The 23,355-nt window shown below is 45.4% G+C and overlaps 1 protein-coding gene across 1 annotated transcript in view; it reads right to left on the reverse strand.

The window, feature by feature from the left end:
• Positions 1-2,032: 2,032 nt before the first annotated feature.
• Positions 2,033-23,355, reverse strand: part of SLC27A4 (solute carrier family 27 member 4) — a 56,959-nt gene continuing 35,636 nt past the window's right edge. The window contains exons 8-14 of the mRNA XM_063144465.1: positions 22,662-22,771; positions 17,154-17,363; positions 15,520-15,646; positions 13,389-13,526; positions 10,792-10,956; positions 9,184-9,330; positions 2,033-7,473 (exon numbers count right to left, since the gene is read on the reverse strand). Coding sequence (XP_063000535.1) covers positions 7,316-7,473; positions 9,184-9,330; positions 10,792-10,956; positions 13,389-13,526; positions 15,520-15,646; positions 17,154-17,363; positions 22,662-22,771 — 1,055 coding nt within the window. The 3' untranslated portion in view covers positions 2,033-7,315. The remainder of the gene's footprint in view (positions 7,474-9,183; positions 9,331-10,791; positions 10,957-13,388; positions 13,527-15,519; positions 15,647-17,153; positions 17,364-22,661; positions 22,772-23,355) is intronic.

A 23,355-nucleotide genomic window follows, 5' to 3' on the forward strand; every position in this document is an offset into this window, starting at 1 on the left:
TCAAGCAGAGATCAGTAAGGTGGAGGCCGGCCTCTGAGCTTGGGTTAAACTGCCGCTAAAAGAAAGCGGGAGCCCAACTGACAGAGGCCTGTATGTCATTACGGCTCACAGTAAAACGGCCGGCCTGCGCTACGGAGCCCTCTTCTATTCGAACTGGGGTGTAAAGGGGGGTGGGCGGCCGAGTGGGCTGGGTGTGGGGAGTGGGCGCTGCGCTTTTTAAATTCACAGGCTCCTTGAAAGCAGCCAAACAAAGCGGAGGGCGTTTAAACAAAGGCAGACCCCCGTCTCGGCTTTCAATAGGGGGCTCTAAACAGGCATTTAACCTTCAGAATAGCTGAAAGTGATACTCAAAAGCAGCTTGGGCCTTTATTATCGCTGAGCCAGAGGCCACTTGGATGGTTCCTGCGTTGCCCTCGCCTTGGCCTGCATCCCTTCTGGTGATACCGCTAATAAATGGTTTCTTGGTCAGGGCTGGGGTGTGCGGGGACATTCCGGCTCAAAAAGCGGGCCCATGCAAACGGACAGGAACTCTTTGCAAAAGAGGAGGAAACAGGATTCGGTGGTTTTAACTAGGCATGGGGAGGGGGCATTCGCCCGGTTCATGTTTAAATGCGAATGTTCCTCATTCTGCACTTCCGAATCAAGACGCAAATTGAAAGTCGGTTACTCTTCAAGGTTCGGATTTTTCCAAATTTCGCAGCAGAGTTCTCCAGTCCAAAAATTTGCACAAAAAATGTGTGTGTCGGGGAAAGCACGCACAAGAACGGGTATGTTTGTGAAAATAACCGTCCCAAATGCTTACAATAGGAAAAATTGCTGGTAAAAAAAGTGTAGATTCAACAAAATCGCATACGTAAATGCATGCATTTACAAAAATGTGTGTTTGTTAGAAAATTGTTAGAAAACAATTCTCAAAGTTTGGGACAAACTGAACTTAAGACTGGAAAATTCATAATGAGAAACAGAGAAATTAAAATGCACAGATTTGTCCAACGCTAATTTTAAATGAAATGAAGTCCGCTAGACAGTGCAAAACCTGGCAGGATTTTGAACATCTTCCACCACCTATAGCTTTCCAGAAAAAGGGAAAATCAGCCAGCAAGGCTAGCCTTGTGGAGAGGAGACAAGTACACAGATGGAGAGCATATGATGTTTTCAGAAATTGAAAATTGGGGGGGGGGGGAGATAATTTTTTTCGCTAGGGACGATTGCTATTTTCTGGTAAGACAGCTTACCTGTTTCGTGTCCTGCCCCCACCTCTGCATTTGCCTTTCGGCAGATGTTGGACACACAAGTGAATAAGAGTTCTTCCATCTTTTTGAACCAACTCCCTAATTCTTTAGAAGTTGCATCTTGGCTCTGGTGCACATGCGTGCAAATTAGCATGCAACGACGTAGAATGATGGTGTACTGCTGTGCTCTTTCATCCATGCCATAACTGTCTATCCAGATAGATTTGGATATTTCAGAAGCAGTTCAGGACAAACTACTGCGGAATAAATGATCATCAAAGAAGAGCTTTCAGCAATACAAATGGGAGATGCAACAAAATGTTGCAGTGTGGATTTATTCCATTCCACCTCCCACCTCCTTTTCAGTCCATATTGGGCTGTTTTTGTGGGTTCCTCCCTTTGGTGTTTCTTTTCCCAAAAGAATTTTTGTACTACCCTTTTTTGCCTGGGTGGTGTCATTTTGGCCACACACACAAAACGGCACTCACACCTGAAAATTAGAAATAGAGGGCATGATATGTCCGGCTGTGGAATCCGAGCCGTGATCCCGAGTGTGAAAGTCAGGGTGTTAACAAATTCACAAGTGTCGCTATTTCCTTCTGTGAAGGTATGCAAATGTGTTGAACCACCCAGAGGGCTTCAGATATTGGGCGGTATAGTAATAAAATAAAATAAGGAGTGTTGCCTGCCCTTCTTCCATTTCACAAAGGATCCGTCAGGACTCCTTTTGCCACAAGGAGCAAATGGCAGAATTGGGACTCCCTCCCCACCCCCTTAAAACATAAAATCGCAACGGCATGCAAAATTGAAATCCTCTTTTATTAGATGCGAAGATTCCATTTTCTTCCCTAGTTCCATCGCAGGAATTACAAGCCACGATGTCTTGGCATAACAGAAAATGTCGTGTGCTGATAATGACAAAGCATCAGAGGCAAAAGACGAGTCAGGTTTCTCCATTCATGGATTAGTGTTAAAATGCCCCTCTTCTCCCTCCCTATACAGACACATAGATACCACCGACAGCACCATGTTCCCTGAGTAGATGTTGAAAAAGCATCAACATAAAAAAAAAAAAGAGACCGTCTTCCTCCATACCCCAATGCACACATTAAAAACACACACCAATGGATTTGTTTGGAAAGATAGAAAAGCGCATTAGAATCACAAATGAGGCACCCAAGGCTGGTTTCAGGTATGAGTAAGGGCCTGGGCAAAATGTCCTCTGGCAGGGATACCTCCTCTGTCAGCGAGCCCTGGTGGGCTTACTCGGCTGTGGGACACTGCGCTGAGCAGCACAAGGCAGCTGGATCTACCCCCCCCTCCTTTAAATTTCCCACAATGCCGCAGAGCGACGTTAGCTGGGGGCATTGTGGGAAACGAAAATGGGCACTGCTCAGAGGAATAAAAAAAGAGAGGGCCCACACCAAATGATGACACTGACGCTTCAACATCATCTGTCCTATGAGGACAGACTGAAGGAATTTGAGATGTTCAGTCTGGAGAAAAGAATACTGAGGGGAGACATGTAAGCAGTGTTCAGGTACATAAAAGGATGCCACAGGGAGGATGGTCAAGAACTATTTTCCATGGCCACAGAAATTAGGACCCGAAATAACGGGTGTAAGTTACAGCTCTCTAGATTTCGATAAAATATAAGGGAAAACTTCCTGGCAGTAAGATCTATGCAAGAGTGGAACAGTCTACCTACGGAAGTTGTGGGTTCTCCATCTCTGGAGGTTTTTCAGAAGAGGCTGGACAGCCACCTCTCATAGATGGTTTCATTGGTTTTCCTGCACATTGCAGAGGGTTGGACTAGATGGTCTTTGTGGTCCCTTCCAACTCCACAATTCTATGAATCAGGGTTTCTCATTCCAGTTTGCCAACCAAACCATGGGTCCAGAAGCCAGTTCAGAATGTAAACCATGGGTTCTCGATTCAGACATCACACCAACCCATCGTTAATCTTCCTTAACCATGGCTTGGCAGAGCGGGTACTACCAAGTCCCTGAGCCGTACTGGATCTGGCAATCCTTACTACAGCAAACCACACAATAAAACAGCTTCAGAGGGCAAGGGCATTGCAGAGTCTTCTGTTCATTCAGTTTTGGCCTCTTCTGTTCGTTCAGGACAATTACTAGGAAAGGATTTTTTTTGGGGGGGGTACCATTTAAATTTCCTACTCCAGCCATCAAAGTGTCTTGGGCCAGTACACATCCATCCATCCATCAAGACAAGAGTAAGGTTTGCAGTCCTTCTTCTTTGGGTGCTTCGATGACTATGGAGCATGTGGGTGCATCACACAATGCCAAGGTGGCTGCAATTAAGTCATGCTCAGGGGGGTGTCTAGGAAGGAGAAAATCTTAATATAGTCCTATTCTTGTGTGAACTGTTCATATAAGCAATGCATCCCCAGAACTAACACTGCCCTTGTGGACAAAGCCTGGGTTTCACCATCTACCATCCAACGCCAGTATCATTTGAGCTAGAGAAAGAAAAAACTCCCTCACACGCACATATATACACCCCTCACGCTGCATCCACTGGCATTTGGCCTACAGGAGAGGCACAACTTGAGTTTGGTTGGGAAGACCTTATTTGTGTACAGTTCTGGTCACCACACCTAAAAAAGGATATTATAGAGCTGGAAAAAGGGCAGAAAAGGGCAGCTAAAATGATGAAGGGGCTGGAGCATCTCCCCTAGGAGGGAAGGTTACATCAACTGGGATTGTTTAGCTTGGAAAAAAGAAGGCTGAGTGGAGACCGGATAGAGGTGTACAAAATTATGCCTGGTGTGGAGAATGTGGACAGGGAGACATTTTTCTCCCTCTCTCAAAATACTAGAACCCAGTGGGGTCATCCCATGAAGCTGATGGGTGGGAGATGCAGGACAAATAAAAGGAAGGGCTTCTTCACACAGGCATGGCTAAATTATGGAATTCACTACCGCAAGATGTAGTGATGGCCACCAATCTGGATGGCTTCCAAAGGGGGTTGGATAAATTCCTGGAGGCAAAGGCTATCAAAGGCTACTAGCCCTGATGGTTGTGTGCTACCTCCAGTATTTGAGGCAATAAGCCTGTGTGCACTAGTTGCTGGGGAGCATGGATGGGGTGTGTGTGCTGTTGCACCATGTCCTGCTTGTTCATCCCTGGCTGGTGGCTGGTTGGCCACTGTGTGAACAGGTTGCGGTACTAGATGGACCCTTGGTCTGATCCAGCATCCGGGCACTTCTGATGTTCTTATGAAGTTTACCCGAAACATTTCTGAGGGGAATGGCAATCCGAACAACAAAATGGTGATCTCTAGTTGGAAGAGCACTGTCCCAGGCATGGGACCAGGCAAGGAGACAGAAGAGATGGAGCCTGGCAGAACCCACCACACAGAAAACAGCCCTTGATTCTGCCCCTTCGTTTGGTTTTACTTCTTCCTCGGAATGGGGACCTTGCAAAAGAGGTGAAAACTTCAAAACTGCAAGCCGTGCCCTGATACCTGACAGAAAGTCCAGCTGGGGAAACCCGGAAGGGAGGTTTGTGATCTTCCAGATGCAACTCAAAACAGGCAGACACACATAGACACAAACAAAATGGAATCCAGAGGCGAGGAAGAGTTGTCCAAGCAACTACAACACAACCTGCCCCACAGAGTCACAAAGCAAAGGAAGTGACAGCTTGATCAGAACCTGCCAGTGTTTTAAATCGCTGGAAGCAAGCTTTCGAATCACACAGAATTCTTCTTCTGGCATTCAGTGTGCAGTTTGGTCCAGTCATGCAAGCATCACTCTGTTTGTTCTACTGGTCCCATTCTGTGGGATCCGCTGGTCAAGATGTTGCCCGCTAGGAGAACCTGACCTCGAAAGAAACGACCTGTTTCTGCCCTTGTGGTGGTGGTAGCGGGGAGTCAGAAAGGCCATGCGTTTCGAGAAAAAAACGGTCCATTTTGAGCCTTAACGGCCTCCTGTTGAACTCTGAAACCTGCTTGTCCCACTCGCAAAGCAACATTAAAAAAAAATAATGTTGCCAGAGAACTTTAGTCAAACATTTGCCAAGGTGCAGTGTAGCAACAGCTTTCCTTCAAGGTTATCAAAAGGAAGTAGGTCAGGCACCTGCCTTAAGGCATTACGGCACAAGCCCTAGATTCCATAACCGTTGCGTCCCTACAAATTCTCATGCCAGGATTCGCTCCCACACAAAGCTACTGTTAAGATATAAATAGTTGCCGTACGTTGTCAGCACATTGCACTGTCTGTAAAGACTGAAGCTGCACTCAACCATGTGCTCCACCACACCCCTGGACTCTGACCTCTTTCAGACAGGTGTGCAAAAACTCAATTGGTGCATGCGGGTAACATGCTTCACGGAGCAGAAGAATTAAATGCTTGTCATCTGGACGTAAAGCCGACCCATTCCTGTTCAGAGTGACACTTCCGGGAGTTGTGAACTAGCTGCCCAGTTTTCCACAGTCACGGGATGGTTCCTGCAATTCATTTCCGTGTCTAAATAATGACGCAGAATCGTTGCATGAATGGCGCATCTGGTGCTCCCCTCCTTCCCAAAATGGGGTAATCTGGCAGCTAGCTCACACCCAAGCAGGTGCTGCTTTCAATGTCCCCTCAGCATAAGAAATTAAGCACAGCGCATGGCCGGGCGTAGCCTTCTGCACACCTGAGGCAGTGTCCGGTGGCCACCATGCCCCAACACCATCCTACATGCATCTAAGGCTCCCAGCCCACATGTGCCCTGCATCAAACCGCTCCTCTGGGAGGGGATACTTTAATGGGATCACATGTGCACTGTGTACATTCAGCCAAGAGTAGTCACATGGGTATATGGTGAACAATACATTGCAGCACTCCCTGCAAACTCTAGTTGGACCACTGGTTTACACAGCCAAATAGCGGTTTCCTGGTTTACACAGCCTCTGCTCCTACAAATCACTTCAGAGTAAAATTTAAAGAAACGAAAGCAAAAGTCATGCACAGATGTTCATCTTTCTGAAAACTCAGGAGGCATAAGCAGCAGCTAGGAACATTTACAAGGGCAGGGAGGTTTCCTAGGGGGACGCAACTACCGGGCGCAGAAATCGAAGAATTGACCATCAGCGCGTTTTGCCTCTGAGCTTTATGAAGCCTCCCCGCCCCATCCCCAGGAGAAGAAGTGGCACGAAGGCAGCCGTGTTTACATAGGAGAAACGAAACGTGGCGTTATCAGGAGGACAACTCTACGGAATGGCGAAATCCGGCCCTGCTTGCAACCATAGACAGAATTGCAAGCCTGCAATAAATTCTTTTCTTTTTTTTAAAAAAAAAACCTGCAATAAATTACAACACACACACACACACATGTGCACAAATAAATGTCCAGTTATAAAAGTAGAAACGAAGAATTTCCCTGGAAAAAATAAAAGTTGAAGTCATGAAAGAAATGCATTCCCAACACCGCCCTCTGCCCATTCTGAGAAGTAGTGATAGCATTTTAGCAGCTAGAAGGAAAGAGACCGTGCCTCCCAATGTAAAAAAGAAAGAAGAACTTGCAACCTTTTTTTGTTTCTGTTTTGTTTTCCAGGACGGACCCTGGAAAAAAGGGTTGGCGAAATTTAACACAAGGTATCGCCTTCAGCCATCATCGCGGGCCTGGTGGGCAGGGAATGAAAGCACCACAGCGCCTCTTAGAGGCGCTACGAAGCAGCGCAGCCCTTGTTGGTCTTGAAGACGGCTTGGCGGAACAAAACGAAAAGAGGAAAAAGGGTGCTGAGGAAACCCAGGGGACGAGATTTCGGATTTTGGCAAAGTGATGTAGCATGCTCACTCTTGTTTCCCCTGCTAGGGTGGTTTCACCGTTTCCATGAAGTAAAAAATAAAGCCATAATGTTTCTATGCTTTGGTATGCACAACCGTCTCCCTCACCTTTCATGCCACCATCCTCTGTAAAACCTGATAGAAACGAAAACTAACCGACCAAACAACGCCCAAATTTGCTGTGCCTTTTGTTAAATATCTAACCGTTTCTGGCTCTCCCCTTCCCTCGTAACCCTGGTCCGCACCCTAGACAGAGGCCTTGCAGCCACCCAAAAACTTGGATTCTCTCTTAGAGCTTCGCCTGTCCTGACTGGATCCTCTTGAAGACCTCCTCGGTCAACGGAGAGTACCGGCATTGTCTTGACTCCAAGATATAAAGCCTGTCCTTCACCACATTGGGGTCATATCCCTCCTTCCGCAGGTCCATTTTCTGGAACTTGAAGGTACCTGGGTCGTGAAGAGGGATGAGGAGGCAAGAAAGAACAAGAAACAGTGAGGAATTCTCTTCTTCCATTTCCTTCTCTGCTCTGCCTTGTAAAAGGAAACCCAAAGCTAACTTACTTATTATAATAATAATAATAATAATAATAATAATAATAATAATAATAATAATAATTTATTTAAAGCATTTTTATAGCGCCACCTCACCATTTCTGGTATCGGGGTGCTTTACAATCACATATAAAACAATTCCATTAAAAACCCTCAACCCACATTAAGACAATTCCATTAAAAACCCTCATCCTCAATCCATTAAAAGCCCTCAAACATATTTATTTGTTACCCGCCTCTTCCTCCGGATTGAGGCAGGGTACAACACAAATGCAAAAGCTGAAAAATACATATAATCAAAACATTCAACACATCATTAAAAGTAGCACATTATTTAAAGGCATCTTAAAATTCCACTGGGTAGGTCTGCCGGAAGAGATCAGTCTTTACAGCTTTCTTAAAATCCGGAAGACTGTTAAATTGATGAATCTCTCCCAGCAGGTCATTCCATAATCTGGGAGTGGCAGAGGAAAAGGTCCTCTGAGTAATAGTTGTCAGCCTTATTTTTGTTGGCTGGAGTAAATTCTTCCCAGAGGACCTGAGTGTGTGTGGCGGATTGTATGGGAGAAGGTGTTCCCGCAGGTATTATTATTATTATTATTATTATTATTATTATTATTATTTATTTATATAGCACTATTAATGTACATGGTGCTGTATAGAGTAAAACAATAAATTACAAGACCCTGCTGCATAGGCTTTACATTCTAATAAAATCATAATAAAGCAATAAGGAGGGGAAGAGAATGCACCAAACAGGCAGTATAAAAGTCAGAACAAAATCAAGTTTTAAAAGCTTTAGGAAAAAGAAAAGTTTTTAGCTGAGCTTTAAAAGCTGCGGTTGAACTTGTAGTTCGCAAATGTTCTGGAAGAGCGTTCCAGGCGTAAGGGGCAGCCGAAGACAATGGACGAAGCTGAGCAAGGGAAGTAGAGGCCCTTGGGCAGGCGAGAAACATGGCATCAGGGGAGCGAAGAGCACGAGCGGGGCAATAGTGTGAGATGAGAGAGGAGAGATAGGAAGGAGCTAGACCGTGAAAAGCTTTGTAGGTCAACAGGAGAAGTTTATATTGGATTCTGAAGTGAATTGGAAGCCAATGAAGAGATTTCAGAAGTGGAGTAACATGGTCAGAGCGGAGAGCCAAGATAGGGCTTTAAAGGTGATAACCAACACTTTATACTTTGCCCGGAAACTAAATGGCAGCCAGTGAAGAGATTTTAAAACTGGTGTAATGTGGTCACCCTCAGGTGTACCGGTGCCCAGCCTGGCTGCCATATTTTGAACTAGTTGAAGTTTCCAGACTAGGCCCAAAGGTAGCCCTATGTAGAGCGCTTTGCAGAAGTCAAGCCTCGAAGTTACCAGCACGTGCACGACCGTCTTTAGGTCTTCCGACTCTAGGAAGGGGCACAGCTGGCGTATCAGGCGAAGCTGATAGTAGCCATTCCTGGCCGTCGCATCTATCTGGGCTGTCATTTGGAGTGACGGATCCAGAAGCACCCCCAAGCTGCGAATGCAGTCTTTCAGAGGGAGTGTAACCCCATCCAGAACTGGATGACACGCCTCCAAACCCAAACCCAGCTAAAAAATAGCTTTTCAAAGGGACTCACTTGTCTTGTGCACTTTTGAGAGCAGCCTCAGGAAAATCGGCCGTGCATACGCAGGCAGGGCCTTCTTCATTTCATCGGCGAATATCTCCAAGTTGCAGGAGTGGTCAGGGTCAACTATGGCAGCCATTCCGGCCTTCCCTTCAGTGCCTGAAATATATATTAAAAAATCACTTGTGGCTTTTATTTTCTTCTTCTTCTTCTTCTTTGGCCTAGATAAGGCGTGTCAACAGAACACCCCGGAGGCCGGAGTTATTTATTTATCAGAGGGATGAAGAACCACACGACCTCTGGGAAATCTGGAGGCCAAATCCAGTTCTCTCGGTTTCCCAAAATGGCCCCAATTCCTTTCCCCTGACCACCAAACAACAGGCTTTTGTGCAGTTCCCCCCACCCCCATTGAAAAAGCTTGAAATTCCTCTCCTAAAGTTTCGTTTCTGGCACTAAGAGCTGTAAGCTAAAATATGTTGGTATTTGGGGCTCACCCACCCCTAAAGGAGCTTGTCTCAGGTGCTGAACCCGATCCTCAAAATTGGTTCAGCACCTTGGATAGGGTTCTAACTGGTTCTGACTGAAAGCTAGAACGGATTCACAGCCCCAAATATTGAAGGCGGGGGAAAAAACCAAACCAACAAGTTGTAGTATATAAAAAAAAGAACAAGCATTGTTTGAAGCCAGGGAAAATTAGTAGGCAGAGTTAGAGGCCTGCCCTCTCTGCACTGCTGTGGGTCAGCTCTAGCTAAGGGGGATGGAGGGGACAGACCCATCCCTCAGGGAGACTTCGGGGGTGGACCATGGCAGGGATCGTCCCTCGGGGTGCCACTCAGGCAGGGCGAGCCCAATGCTCTCAACTCTGACAGCCTTGTTTGAAGGCTTCTCTGCATCAACCTAAAGGCAATTTCACCCCAGTACAAAGCAGGTCCATTCACTAGTATATACAAATCTACCTTTGATTTTTTATTGATTTGTTACATTTATTTCCCACCTTGTTTCCTCCTCAAGGAACCCAAGGCGACGTACATAAACCTCCTCTTCTCCATTTGATCCCCACAACAACCCTGTGAGTTAGGCTGGTCTGGGAGTATCACTGCCCCAAATTCACACAATGAGTTTCCATGGCCGAATGGGGACTAGAACCCGGATCTCCCAACTCCCAGTCCAACACCTTAGCCACTACACCACACTGGCTGATGATTCTGGCAGCCTCAATCTAGTGGGGAGTTTTGTTGTTGCTATTATCGGACAATTGGGAGTCAGAAACTTTATGTGATCTACAGACCAATCATCCAGGGATCTACCCGTACTTCTTCATTTAATCCTGAAGAAAAGAGGGGCAAGAGATAGGAAAGGGAAGTTGGTTGTAGCCAGTGTGGTGTAGTGGCTAAAGTGTTGGACTGGGAGTCATGAGATCCGGGTTCTAGTCCCCCCTCAGCCATGAAAACCCACTGGGTGACTTCAGTCACAGACTCTCAGCTCAACACACCTCACAGGGTTGTTGTTGTGAGAATAAAATGGAGAGGAGGAAGATTATGTATGCCGCCTTGGGTCCCTTGGAGGAAAAAAAGGCAGGATATAAATGTGATAAATAAAATAACGTTTGTTGCCAATTACCTGGCACCTCGACCCCGTAGACCACAACGTCGGTCATGTTTAAGATGCGACTGAGCGTCCCCTCCACTTCCGTTGTGGAGACGTTCTCACCCTTCCAGCGGAAAGTGTCTCCGGTGCGGTCCCGGAAGTACATGTAACCCAACTCATCCATGATTAGCACATCACCTGAAGGGAGCGAAGGAGAATGATCCCCGGAGGATGTGAGGTTTCAATTCTTGGCAACCAAGTCCTTCATTACCTAGTTTTGAACTATACCCAGCAGGCAGTGATTTTAAGGTGCCTTCAAAACTAAAATTAAACATTGCTTTCCAGGGGTCAGCTTCGGCTGATCCGCCAGCTACGGCCTTTCCTGGACAGGGACAACCTAGCCACAGTGGTGCATGCACTGGTAACTTCCTGATTAGACTTCTGCAATGCACTCTACGTGGGGCTGCCCTTGAAGACTACGTGGAAATTGCAGCTAGTGCAAAATGCAGCAGCTAGACTGCTGGCAGGTACATCTTACAGAGCCCACATAACACCGATTTTAAAGGAACTGCACTGGCTGCCTATACACTTCCCATCGGAATTCAAGGTGCTGGTAATGACGTTTAAAGCCCTAAACGGCTTGGGACTCCGATACTTGAGAGAGCGCCTCTCCTTATATATGCCTGACCGAGACCTTAGATCTGTTGGAGGAGCCCTTCTCCGCATCCCACCAATGCAACATATACGTTATGATGGGACAAGGGAGGGGGCCTTCTCTGTGGTGGCACCCCGACTGTGGAACGCCCTCCCCTTGGAGGCCCGATTGGCACCAACATTGATTGCGTTTCGACGCCAAGTGAAAATATGGCTTTTTAACAAAGCCTTTGATGGTTAAACTCACTGGCACATTGTTTTAACTGTTTTAACTGCATCTATTGCTTTTAAATTATATATTGTTTTAACTTGGATTTTGGTTTAATTTGTTTTTAACTGTGTATATTTATTGTTTTATACTGTATGTTTTTATCTGTACGCCGCCCTGAGATCTTAGTGATATAGGGCGGGATATAAATAATTTAAATAAATAAATAAATATCCAAGGAAGGAAAGAAACATCATTACCCCTTGATGAACAGAGGTGAGTGGGCCTTCCAAGGCAGGTGCCCCAGTAACTGGCTAAGGGGCTGTATAAACCAATGCATAAACCCAGCATATCTAAAACAGTTTAATGAATTCTCTTATGTGGGGCACTTTCATCTTGTAGGAATGGCTGTGTTTTTTATTAGAACCCCAAGATCTGCTGACTGCAAAAGATATTTATTTATTTATTTATTTATTTATTACATTTCTATACCGCCCAATAGCTGGAGCTCTCTGGGCGGTTCACAAAAATTAAAAACATTCAAAGTATAAAACAACAGTATAAAACCATACTATAAAATACAATATAAAAGCTCAACCAGATAAAAACAGCAGCAATGCAAAATTACAAATTTAAAACACCAAGTTAAAATTTATTTATAGACTGTTAAAATGCTGGGAGAATAAAAAGGTCTTCACTTGACGTCTAAAAGCATATAATGTAGGTGCCAAGCGAACCTCCTTAGGGAGCTCGTTCCACAGCCGGGGTGCCACAGCAGAGAAGGCCCTCCTCCTGATAGCCACCTGCCTCACTTCCTTTGGCAGGGGCTCGCGGAGAAGGACCCCTGAGGATGACCTTAGGGTCCGGGCAGGTACGTACAGGAGGAGGCGTTCCTTCAGATAGCCTGGCCCCAAGCCGTTTAGGGCTTTAAATGTTAATATCAGCACTTTGAATCAGGCCCGGACCTGGACTGGCAGCCAATGAAGCTGGAAAAGGACTGGCGTGATATTCACTTAGAATTCTGTATTTTGTATTTGTGTTTTTACACTGTTGGTGGTTTTACTATGCCCTTCATGGTTTTAATTTTTGTGAACTGCCCAGAGAGCTTCAGCTATTGGGCAGTATAAACATGTAATAAATACCATATTTCTTCGATTCTAAGACACACTTTTCCCCCCTTACAAACATCTCTAAAAACAGGGTGCGTCTTAGAAGCGCGGCTGCGTTTATTATTTCTTAGAATCAAAGCTTTTTTTTTCCTGTTGGTGGTACTGAAATTAGTGTGCGTCTTACCATCGATGGCGTCTTAGAATTGAAGAAATACGGTAAATAATAAATAGCATTTAAGAATTCCGAGCCCAAGAATTTGTCTTGAATAGCACCACAGCTCATTTCATGAACATTTCATTAAAAATTTCTCTATCTTTTTATCTATTTTTATCTATTTCTGTGAACCGCCCAGAGAGCTCCGGCTATTGGGCAGTATAGAAATGTAATAAATAAATAAATAAATAAATAAATAAATATCTGCCCCTCTCTCTCTCTCTCATACACACCACACATACCCCTTTCTTTATTTCAGCATCATAATTTTGGAATGGGAAGGGGAATTTTTCTGCTGTTGCCATTTTTATCAACTACGGGGACTCAAAATCCTTGCTAATCTACAGCAACTCACCCAGAGATCTACTTTCTTCCCTCTTCTAACAACTTTCGTGCTATGGATTCTCCACAACTAAGAATCATGGTATGTAAAAAAAAGGCTCACCTGTGAGATAGGCTGAGTCGCCTTTGCTGAAGACATTCTGCGCTATCTTCTTAGTGTTGGCCTCATTGTTCAAGTAGCCATCAAAGCGCTGCAAAGGGTCGCTTTGGATGATGCGTCCGACCAGCTGACCTGGCTCCCCTGGGGGCAGAGAGGGAAGAAAATTGGATCACGTGACAGCATGGCACTAATTATGTTAGGCATAATTAGGAAAGGAATAAAAAATCAAACTCCCAATATCATACTGCCCTTGTACACTTCTATAGGTATCTACGGTGTGAGCACAGTCCTCTTCACCACACCTAAAAAAAGGATATCGTAAAATATCCTTTTAAGCACTCTTCAAATACTTGGAAGATTATCACACAGAGGAGGGCCAGGATCTCTTCTCAATCCTCCCAGAGTGCAGGACACGGAATAATGGGCTCAAGTTACAGGAAGCCAGATTCCGGCTGGACATCAGGAAAAACTTCCTGACTGTTAGAGCAGTACGACAATGGAACCAGTTACCTAGGGAGGTGGTGGGCTCTCCCACACTAGAGGCCTTCAAGAGGCAGCTGGACAAGCATCTGTCAGGGATGCTTTAGGGTGGATTCCTGCATTGAGCAGGGGGTTGGACTCGATGGCCTTATAGGCCCCTTCCAACTCTACTACTCTATGATTCTAAGAGTTCAAAAAAAGGCAGAAAAAGGCAACTAAAATGATCAGTGGACTGGAGCAACTCCCCTATGAGGGAAGTTTACAACAGCTGGGAGTGTCTAGCTTAGAGAAAGGGTAATAATAATAATAATAATAATAATAATAATAATAATAATATCATCTTACTCGCCTCTCCATTTTGTTTGAGTAATGTTAGACATGATAGAGGGGTACAAAATTATGTCTGATGTGGAGAAAGTGGATAGGGAGACATTTCCTCTATCTCTCATAATACCCACGGTCATCCCATGAAGCTGACTGGTGGGAGATTCAGGACTTCTTCACACAGTGCAGAGTTCAGCTACGGAATTCGCCACCACAGGACTTAGTGATGACCACCAATTTGGACGGCTTTAAAGGGGGATTGGGCAAATTCATGGAGGAGGAGGCTATCAATGGCTACTAGTCCTGACAGCTATGTGCTACCTCCAGTATCAGAAGCAGTATGTCTATGTGCTCCAGAGGCTGGGGAACATGGGCGGGAGGGTGTTGATACACTCAGGTCCTGCTTGTGAGCAGCTGGTGGGCCAGTATGTGAACAGAATGCTGGACTAGATGGACCCGTGATCGGACCCTGTATGGCTCTCCTTACGTTCTTACCGAACAGGTGGGGCTTGTATCAGAAACACAGGAAGGGGCAGGTAACTAAGGCCATAGCTAGACCTAAGGTTTATCCCTGGATCGTCCAGGGGTCAAACCTGTTCATCTAGGTGACACACAGGGGATCCAGTGCTCAGGCAGGGGCGAACCCTGGATGATCCCAGGAAAAACCTTAGGTCTAGCTGTGGCCTAAGTGGCACATTAATGCTATCATGGACTGACTCTCCACCTGGGCAAACAGGTAAGCAACAGCTGGATAGGTTTGCAATATCATAGATCATTCTTAGTCCAGAATGAACCGCCCAGAGAGCTCTGGCTATTGGGCGGTATAGAAATGTAATAAATAAAATAAAATAAATAATTAGCCAACTTTACTTTTCTCCTAGACAGCTTTCCCCAACTTGATGTCCTTCAGATGCTGTCAGACTACATCTCCCATCCGCCCCAGCCAGCGCCTTCTGTTGGAGAAGGCTGCTCCAAGGTATTCCCTCACTGTGCACTAAAGCATTGAACTGAGATGAGGGGAACGGCTGCAGAGGCATCAAATAATAATTCACCTGCTAGCGTATGCAAAATCAGTTCCATTTATTTGCTGCTTTTGCAGAAAGGATCCTCCTTTTGCCGGTATAAGGACAACAAACCAGAGATCAGAGTTAGAGATATTTTTAAACATGCCAGGCGGTACACAAATCTATTCAAGAAATAATAAACCAATGTGCAAGGAGAGCAATAGAGACAGAGGCTGCCTGTCCTACCTCGCAGGGCTACCGGTGCAGCCTCCCGTTTGTCACACTCTTGTTCTAGGATCGCCCAACCGCTCTCTGTGTTGACTCACCTGCTTTGCTGCGAATGCAGAGTCCATCTGGTCCCCGGACGAGCTCCATCGTGTCCTCGTTCACTCGGACTAGGTTGATGGGGTAAATGTTGGGGAAAAGTCTGCTGTTGAAGCCACAAGATCCGAACTGTGGAGGAGAGGTCAGCAATTTACAATACAAAAAATACAGTAGGTAATGAAGGCTGGAGCTGCCGTTTGGGAGGCCCTGCTTCAAGGGGAGAGACGCCGACCATCAAGGGTGAGCTATTCCATCTACTCTCTTCCCCCACACACACACATACCTGTACAAAACATTTATTGCACAATCCACAGATCACTGCAACACATACAAACTTTAATTTTTACTATACTATTATACAAAACTACATACGGTTAAAACAACAGGATGATCAGGGGTCTGGAAACAAAGCCCTATGAGGAGAGACTGAAACAACTGGGCATGTTTAGCCTGGAGAAGTGGAGATTGAGGTGAGACATATCACTCTTCAAATACTTAAAAGTTTGTCACACAGAGGAGGGCCAGGATCTCTTCTTGATCATCCCAGAGTGCAGGACACGGAATAACAGGCTGAAGTGACAGGAAGCCAGGTTCCGGCTGGACATCAGGAAAAACTTCCTGACTGTTAGAGCAGTACGACAATGGAACCAGTGACCTAGGGAGGTTGTGGGCTCCCCCACACTAGAGGCCTTCAAGAGGCAGCTGGACAGCCATCAGTCAGGGATGCTGTAAAGTGGATTCCTGCATTGAGCAGGGGGTTGGACTCAATGGCCTTAGAGGCCCCTTCCAACTCTACTATTCTATGATTCATAGATTCTATGATTCTAACAGAGTTATCAAATACAAAACATCCATTACTGAATTGATGGTAAAATGGGTGAACAGCAGACATACAGAAACCTTTAATTACTTCTCAATCGCAATTCATTTATATCTCTGAATCTTTATAACACCTCACACCAATAATATCCAAAAACTTCTGCTCTACATCTATTAGCTTTCGCTGCAAATAGTGCAACGCTCTGAATCACAAATGGGTCGGTTGAGTGGTGACCATCCCCATCAGAAGGAGACCTTTAAAGAGAGGGAAAGCCTTCATGAATGAACAAAGGATATGGGAAAGAGCTGTAGGATATCATGATCCCTCCAGCCCTTGGAGCTTCCCTTGTGCAGCAGAGGATTCTGATGAGGATGAGGCACAGGATGCTTCCTTGGGGGCAGGACCATCAGTGCTTTACTCAGGGCCTTCCCAATCAGAGGACACGGCTCTCCCATCATCCTCCAGCTCAGAGAATGAATCCCCAGCAGAAATTCCATCTGCCCAGCCTTGCAGAAATCTCAAAATCGGGCAAGGGCTCTTAAAATGTCCAATTAGGTCTAGTCAACCTCCATAAAAGTTGAGTTGGCTTTAGTTCCCTGCTGCGACAACATCCTCCTATTGAAATGGGAGAGAGTTCTTGCCAGCAGTACCTACTTAGAGCTATCCAAGGCCCTATATGCTTCTTGCCTTGTTTGAACTTCTATCAGATGCTACCAGCTTCCTCTGTGAGCCCCAAGGGACCATAAGACAGGACCTAGTGGTGGTGATACCTTGACTGACTGTCGACTTCGACACTGACCACAAGCCAGCTCCTACCTTGTTGTCAAAGTTGCCCACGCTGCAGTTGCATTCCGTGGCGCCGTAAAATTCGGCAATCTGGGGGATGCCAAAGCGTTCCATGAACTCCTTCCAAATGGAGGCTCGCAGGCCATTGCCCAAGGCCATCCGTACCCGGTGCTTCCGTTCCACCTCCCGTAATGGCTGGTTCAAGAGATACCGGCAAATCTCCCCGATGTACTGCACAACCTGAAGGAGGTGGAAAAGGGAGGGAGAGGATGAGTCAGGGAAAGGACGGGAGGACACAGCTGTTGGCATCTACGTTTGGACCTGTAGACTCTTCTGTCTTTTGAAACAACAGAACCGCTCTCCTTCTCCAAGGGTTGCAGGTTGGAAGTTCCCTGTCCGTAATGCATTTGTACTCTGCACTCCTTTCAAATTCCAGGGCTCAAAACTCTTTCATTCTTAGTGGATGCGTTTTGTACTGACAAACAAGAGACTGCAGTTGATAGTAACAGGGAAAAAAAAGAATACCAGGCTGCATACAACTGTGTGTAATGATTTGCTTATCAAGAATGTAAGATAACTGAATATAGTTTAGCAACAGTTTTAAATTTTAAACAAGTCTAAAGCTCCAAATCTGGTCAAAGCAATATCGTTGTCCTTCATAAACAGTTACAATCAGGGTATTGTGTCTAACAGACAAAATTATTTCCACAAGCAACGTTGTGTCCAACAGAATATATTATTGTAACGAGCTACGTTTTAACTTGGTGTTTTAAATTTGTAACTTTGCATTGCTGCTGTTTTTATCTGGTTGAGCTTTTACATTATGGTTTTATACTGTTGTTTTATACTTTGAATGGTTTTAATTTTTGTGAACCGCCCAGAGAGCTCCGGCTATTGGGTGGTATAGAAATGTAATAAATAAATAAATAAATAAATAAATAAATAAATACAGTTTAATGTGGACGTTTGCCAGACAAAGTTGTTACAACAAACTGCGTTGTTATATTAAATTACAACAGACTGCATTGTTTTGTTTACAGGAATCCAGTATATGACCCGTTTCGTCCTAGTTATAAACTTCACCAGATGTACAGTCTCTAATGTCGCTGTATGTGAGTGATAGCCGTGGGGGTGTAGATATACATTAATTATATGTATATCTAAGCCTTCAATAACAGCATCAGCTAGGGATAGTGGGTCTCCTCTGAATGAATGCTTGGAGGCAGTAATGGGCTGGATGAGGAAAAACAAACTGAAGCTGAATCCAGCCAAAACAGAGGTGCTGGCTGTCAAGGGCTCTGACCTAGGTTTGGAGGTGTGTCAACCAATTTCTGGATGGGGCTACAGTCCCCCTGAAAGACTGTGTTCACAGTCGCTCCAAATGACAGCCCAGATAGATGCGATGGAAAGACATGCCTAATATCAGCTTCGGCTGATACGCCAGCTGCACCCCTTCCTAGAGTCGGACAAATGTGCTCTACATAGGGCTACCATTGTACCTAGTTCGGAAACTTCAACTAGTTCAAAATATGGCAGCCAAGTTGGTCACCGGTACATCTAGGGGTGAGCATATTACCCCAACATTAAAATCACTCCACTGGCTGCCAATTAGTTTCCAGGCAAAGTACAAAGTGTTGGTCATTACCTTTAAAGCCCTAAATGGTTTGGGTCTAGGTTACCTGCGGGATCGCCTTCTCCCATACAGTCCACCCCGCACACTCAGGTCCTCTGGGGTGAACTTACTTCAGTCAGCTAAAACTAGGCTGACATCAGTTTCCCAGAGGACCTTTTCTTCTGTCGCCCCGATTGTGGAAAGGCCTGCCGGAGGAGATTCGTAAAATTAACTCTCTGTGTGATTTTAAGGCAGCTTTAAAGACTAGCCTTTTCCGGCAGGCCTACCCAGATCAATGTAAAATCAAGAATTTTAAAGATTTTAAAGATTTTTACTTGGTGTTTTAAAATTGTAATTTTGCATTTGCTGCTGTTTTTATCTGGTTGAGCTTTTATATTGTATTTTATATTATGGTTTTATACTGTTGTTTTATACTTTGAATGTTTATAATTTTTGTGAACTGCCCAGAGAGCTCCAGCTATTGGGCAGTATAAAAATGTAATAAATAAATAAATAAATGTATTGATTCCTGTTCTAATGTTGTTCCCCGCCTCGATCCAAAGGGAGAGGCGGGTAAGAAATAAATATATTATTATTAATAATTATTATTCTAAGAGTTATCGCTAATTGTCGGTCTAGGCCCTCCGAGGGCAATTCTTTCTTGACCCCAGCTAAAGATTCAGCAGACAGCAAGGAAGCAATCCATCAGGTGATCTCACAGTTTTCTTATATTCTTGATAAGCAAATCATTACATGGAGTTGTATGACCCCCGGCATTCTTTTTTTCCTGTCTTTTGCACCAGGCAGATCTTGGGGTTCTAATAAAAACAAAGTCATTCCTACAAGATGAAAGTCTACCCACACTAGAGAATGCATTACACCAAAGTACATATGCTGGGTTATAGTTTATACAGCCCCTTAGCCAGTCACCGGGGCACTTGCCTTGGAAGGCTCCCCGACATCTGTCCATCAGGGGGTAATGATACTTGCTTTCTTCCTTGGATAAGAATAAAAGACTGGAAAGCTCTTTTCAATGCCAACCTTTTCAGACCCACCAAACATGAGTGGCCCTGAAGCTGAGGTAGGGTGAAGCCCATGAAAAGAACGCAGCAGGAGCTGATCACTTTATTGTCAGGACAATAACCTCCCCAGATATTAGGCACCCTCAGAGGCCCTACCATTAGAGTAGGGTGACCATATGAAAAGGAGGACAGGGCTCCTGGATCTTTAACAGTTGTATTGAAAAAGGAATTTCAGCAGGTGTTATTTGTATATATGGGGAACCTAGTGAAATTTCCTCTTCATCACAACAGTTAAAGCTGCAGGTGCCCTGCCCTCTTTTAAATCTGGTCACTCTAGTATAGCTCCTGCAGCTTTAACTGTTGTGATGAAGAGGGAATTTCACCAGGTTCCCCATATATACAAATGACACCTGCTGAAATTCCCCTTTCAATACAACTGTTAAAGATACAGGAGCCCTGTCCTCCTTTTCATATGGTCACCCTACATTAGAGATGACCCAGATCAGGGCCTTCAGTTTTGGCTCCCTGGTTCTGGAATTAGAAAACTACCAAGATCATATTCTAATAAAATACGATAGTTTAAAACAGCGGTTGAAAAGAAGCCGACAACATGTTCATATAAAAGTGATTGGAACCATCACAAGCCAGCAGCAACATGGATCATAAAATAGTTAAACATTCAGCTCAGTGTCCCCGCTAAAAGCAACTCGGACAGGTTTTTTTAAGGCCTGATTAAAAGCCTGCATCGATGGAGCCAAACGTTTATCCCTTGGGAGAGTTTCATAAATATGGGGCCACCAGCAAAAAGGACCTTTTCATGCTCCGCTAACCTTATTAGTTTTAAAGGTGGGCCAACCCCTCTGAAGCTGAGCTGAAGATCTGAGCAGGTGAATATGAAAGCTGAGTTCAAGGCTTATGGAAGGTTTTAAATCAGAGCAGGGAAACTTTGTTCTATATAGTGGGAAATCTATCAAAGACTGCTTACTAAAGTTGAGCGACACGTCAGTGAGTGGGGGAGGGGCAAAGCCAAAAGTGTGCAGGCCACCGCCTTTTCTCATTGGGTACTTCTGGACAAAGGGTTCTGAGGGCTACCAATCACAAGTCATTGAGCTGGTTTGCACGTAACGACAACCCAGAGTACAGGTTGAGTAGTTGCTGAATCGTGGGCTGTTGTAGAATCATGGGTTGTCATTAGGTATGAACCCTGTACTCTGGTTTAACTCTGGTTTGTTAACCATGAACAATCCAGAGTTCATAACCCAACAACAAACCATGGGTCTTCTATTCCTGCGTTGTTTGTGGCTAACAACCTAGAGTTAAACCATAGTGCAGGGTGTGCACATCGTGACAACCTACGTTTCAACAACAAGCCGCAATTCAACGACAACCCGTGATTCAACACCAACCCACACTTAACCCATAATCTCGGAGAACGGACAGAATAACACAGGAGGGTCACGAATGGAAGAAGACGATATCTGGGCCACTCCCTGAAAAATTCTGTGCTTGATGCAGGGCAATTGCAGGGTGAAAACCTTGTCTGGAAACACCCTCTCTCTTTCCGCCACCCTCTAGCTCAGCCTTCCTCAACCTGGGGCGCTCCAGATGTGTTGGACTGCATCTCCCAGAATGCCCCAGCCAGGCTGGGGCATTCTGGGAGTTGTAGTCCAACACATCTGGAGCGCCCCAGGTTGAGGAAGGCTGCTCTAGCTCTTCAAATTCCTCTTCCTCCCTGCCTAGCAGACTGCTGGAGAAGAGACAAGTCGCTCTTGCCGAGGTCGGAACTGATCGCTTGTTTTTAAAATTAGCCTGACCCTTGTTTTACATCATACTTTAATCTCGCTTGACACTGACCTAACGTCGGCTGCTCTGTTTTTCATTGTTTTGGGGTTGCCTTTGAATTTCTTTTCTTTTTCCTAAAGCTTTTAATACCTGATGTTGTTTGGACTCTATACTGTTAGTTTACCCTACCCTGTGCCTGTTTACCCTACCCAGTGCCTGTTTGCATTCTCTTCCCCTCCTTATTGCTTTACTATGATTTTATTAGAATTTAAGCCTATGCGGTAGGGTCTTGCTATTTACTGTTTTACTCTGTACAGCACCATGTACATTGATGGTGCTATATAAATAAATAAATAAATAAATAAAGGCATTAGGGGGCGATAGAAAATTTCTTGCATCAACAGACTCTTGTCTTGTTCATTCCCCTTGTTGTGCTGTAACTTGATCAGTTCCTTTTTCCTGCTCCCTCCCTTCCTTCTTCCTCCTTCTTCCTCCTACCTCTGCAAACAAGCACCATGTGGTCTCGCCAAGGAACCGTATCCCATGCCTTCGCTTACTTACATTCACGCACCCAGCTTTAGGGGGTACATGCAGTAAAAACATTGTTAGATAGCCTTCTCTGACAATGTGAATAAGTGTTGATTTGAACTTGTTCTAAACTGGCTCGAGCCTGTGTTTATTGTCTCCATTACTGAATGCTGTGTTGCCACGCTTTCTCTATCTAAGGCAACTCCGCTGTTAAGTCACACCAGACTGTCCAGCTTTTGTTTGTTTAAAACCTTTGTGTACTTCTGCAATTCTTGGGATTCCCTCCAGCATCCTGGTAACTTATTTCTCAGTGGCCCCGGTTTTGCTACATAGCTGTCGGCACTCACCACCCAAGTTCACCATTAGCGGGAGTGATATGCAAGTCATCCCAGTGTACGGCTCATGGGAGTGCAGTGGGTGATTGACTCCGCCCCCTGATCCACCATTTTGCACCGCCCTCAGCCACTAGTGAGGGAAAAACCCCAATGCAGATCCCACAAGCCTGAGGTCTTGTCCACCCTTGACCCAAATAAACACTGACATCAATTTCCCAGCCCACCCCTCCACTCACATTGGGTCTCACCCCAGCCTCACCGTACAGTTGTACTTCACACAGTCTTCCCAGAACTGAGAAGCTGAGAACTTCTTCCGGATAACTACGGTCATTCCATGCAAGATGCATTGTCCTATCCCAACTATGTTACCTAGGAAGGAAGACAAAGGCCTGGTTCAGACGACACTCTGGGCTTTGTGGTTAGCCTAACCACGCTCAGCTGAGGTTAATGCTAACCACATGCGGAACGCTTGTAGACAACACTTTTAACCTTTTTGTGGTTAAGTTTTCCTTAGTGAGCCTAACGGAGCCATAGGCCCCGTTCAGACAACATGCTAAACCATGCTGAAGGAAAGGAAAGGAACCTCTCGTGCAAGCACTGAGTCATTACTGACTCTTGGAGGGACGCCAGCTTTCGCTGACGTTTTCTTGGCAGGCCTTATAGCGGGGTGGTTTGCCGTTGCCTTCCCCGGCCGTTATTCCCTTTCCCCCCAGCTAACTGGGTACTCATTTTACCGACCTCGGGAGGATGGAAGGCTGAGTTGACCTGAGCCGGCTGCCTGAAACCAGCTTCCGCTGGGATCGAACTCAGGCCGTGGGGAGAGTTTCGGCTGCAGAAACTGCTGCTTTACCGCTCTGTGCAGCAGCATGGTTTAGCGTGTCGTCTGAATGGGGCCAATGTGGTTAGGGAAAATGTGTGTCAGACGACACCGTTCACCATGGTTAAACGTTCCG

Source organism: Elgaria multicarinata, chromosome 19 (assembly GCF_023053635.1).
Source record: "Elgaria multicarinata webbii isolate HBS135686 ecotype San Diego chromosome 19, rElgMul1.1.pri, whole genome shotgun sequence".
NCBI lineage: Eukaryota > Metazoa > Chordata > Lepidosauria > Squamata > Anguidae > Elgaria > Elgaria multicarinata.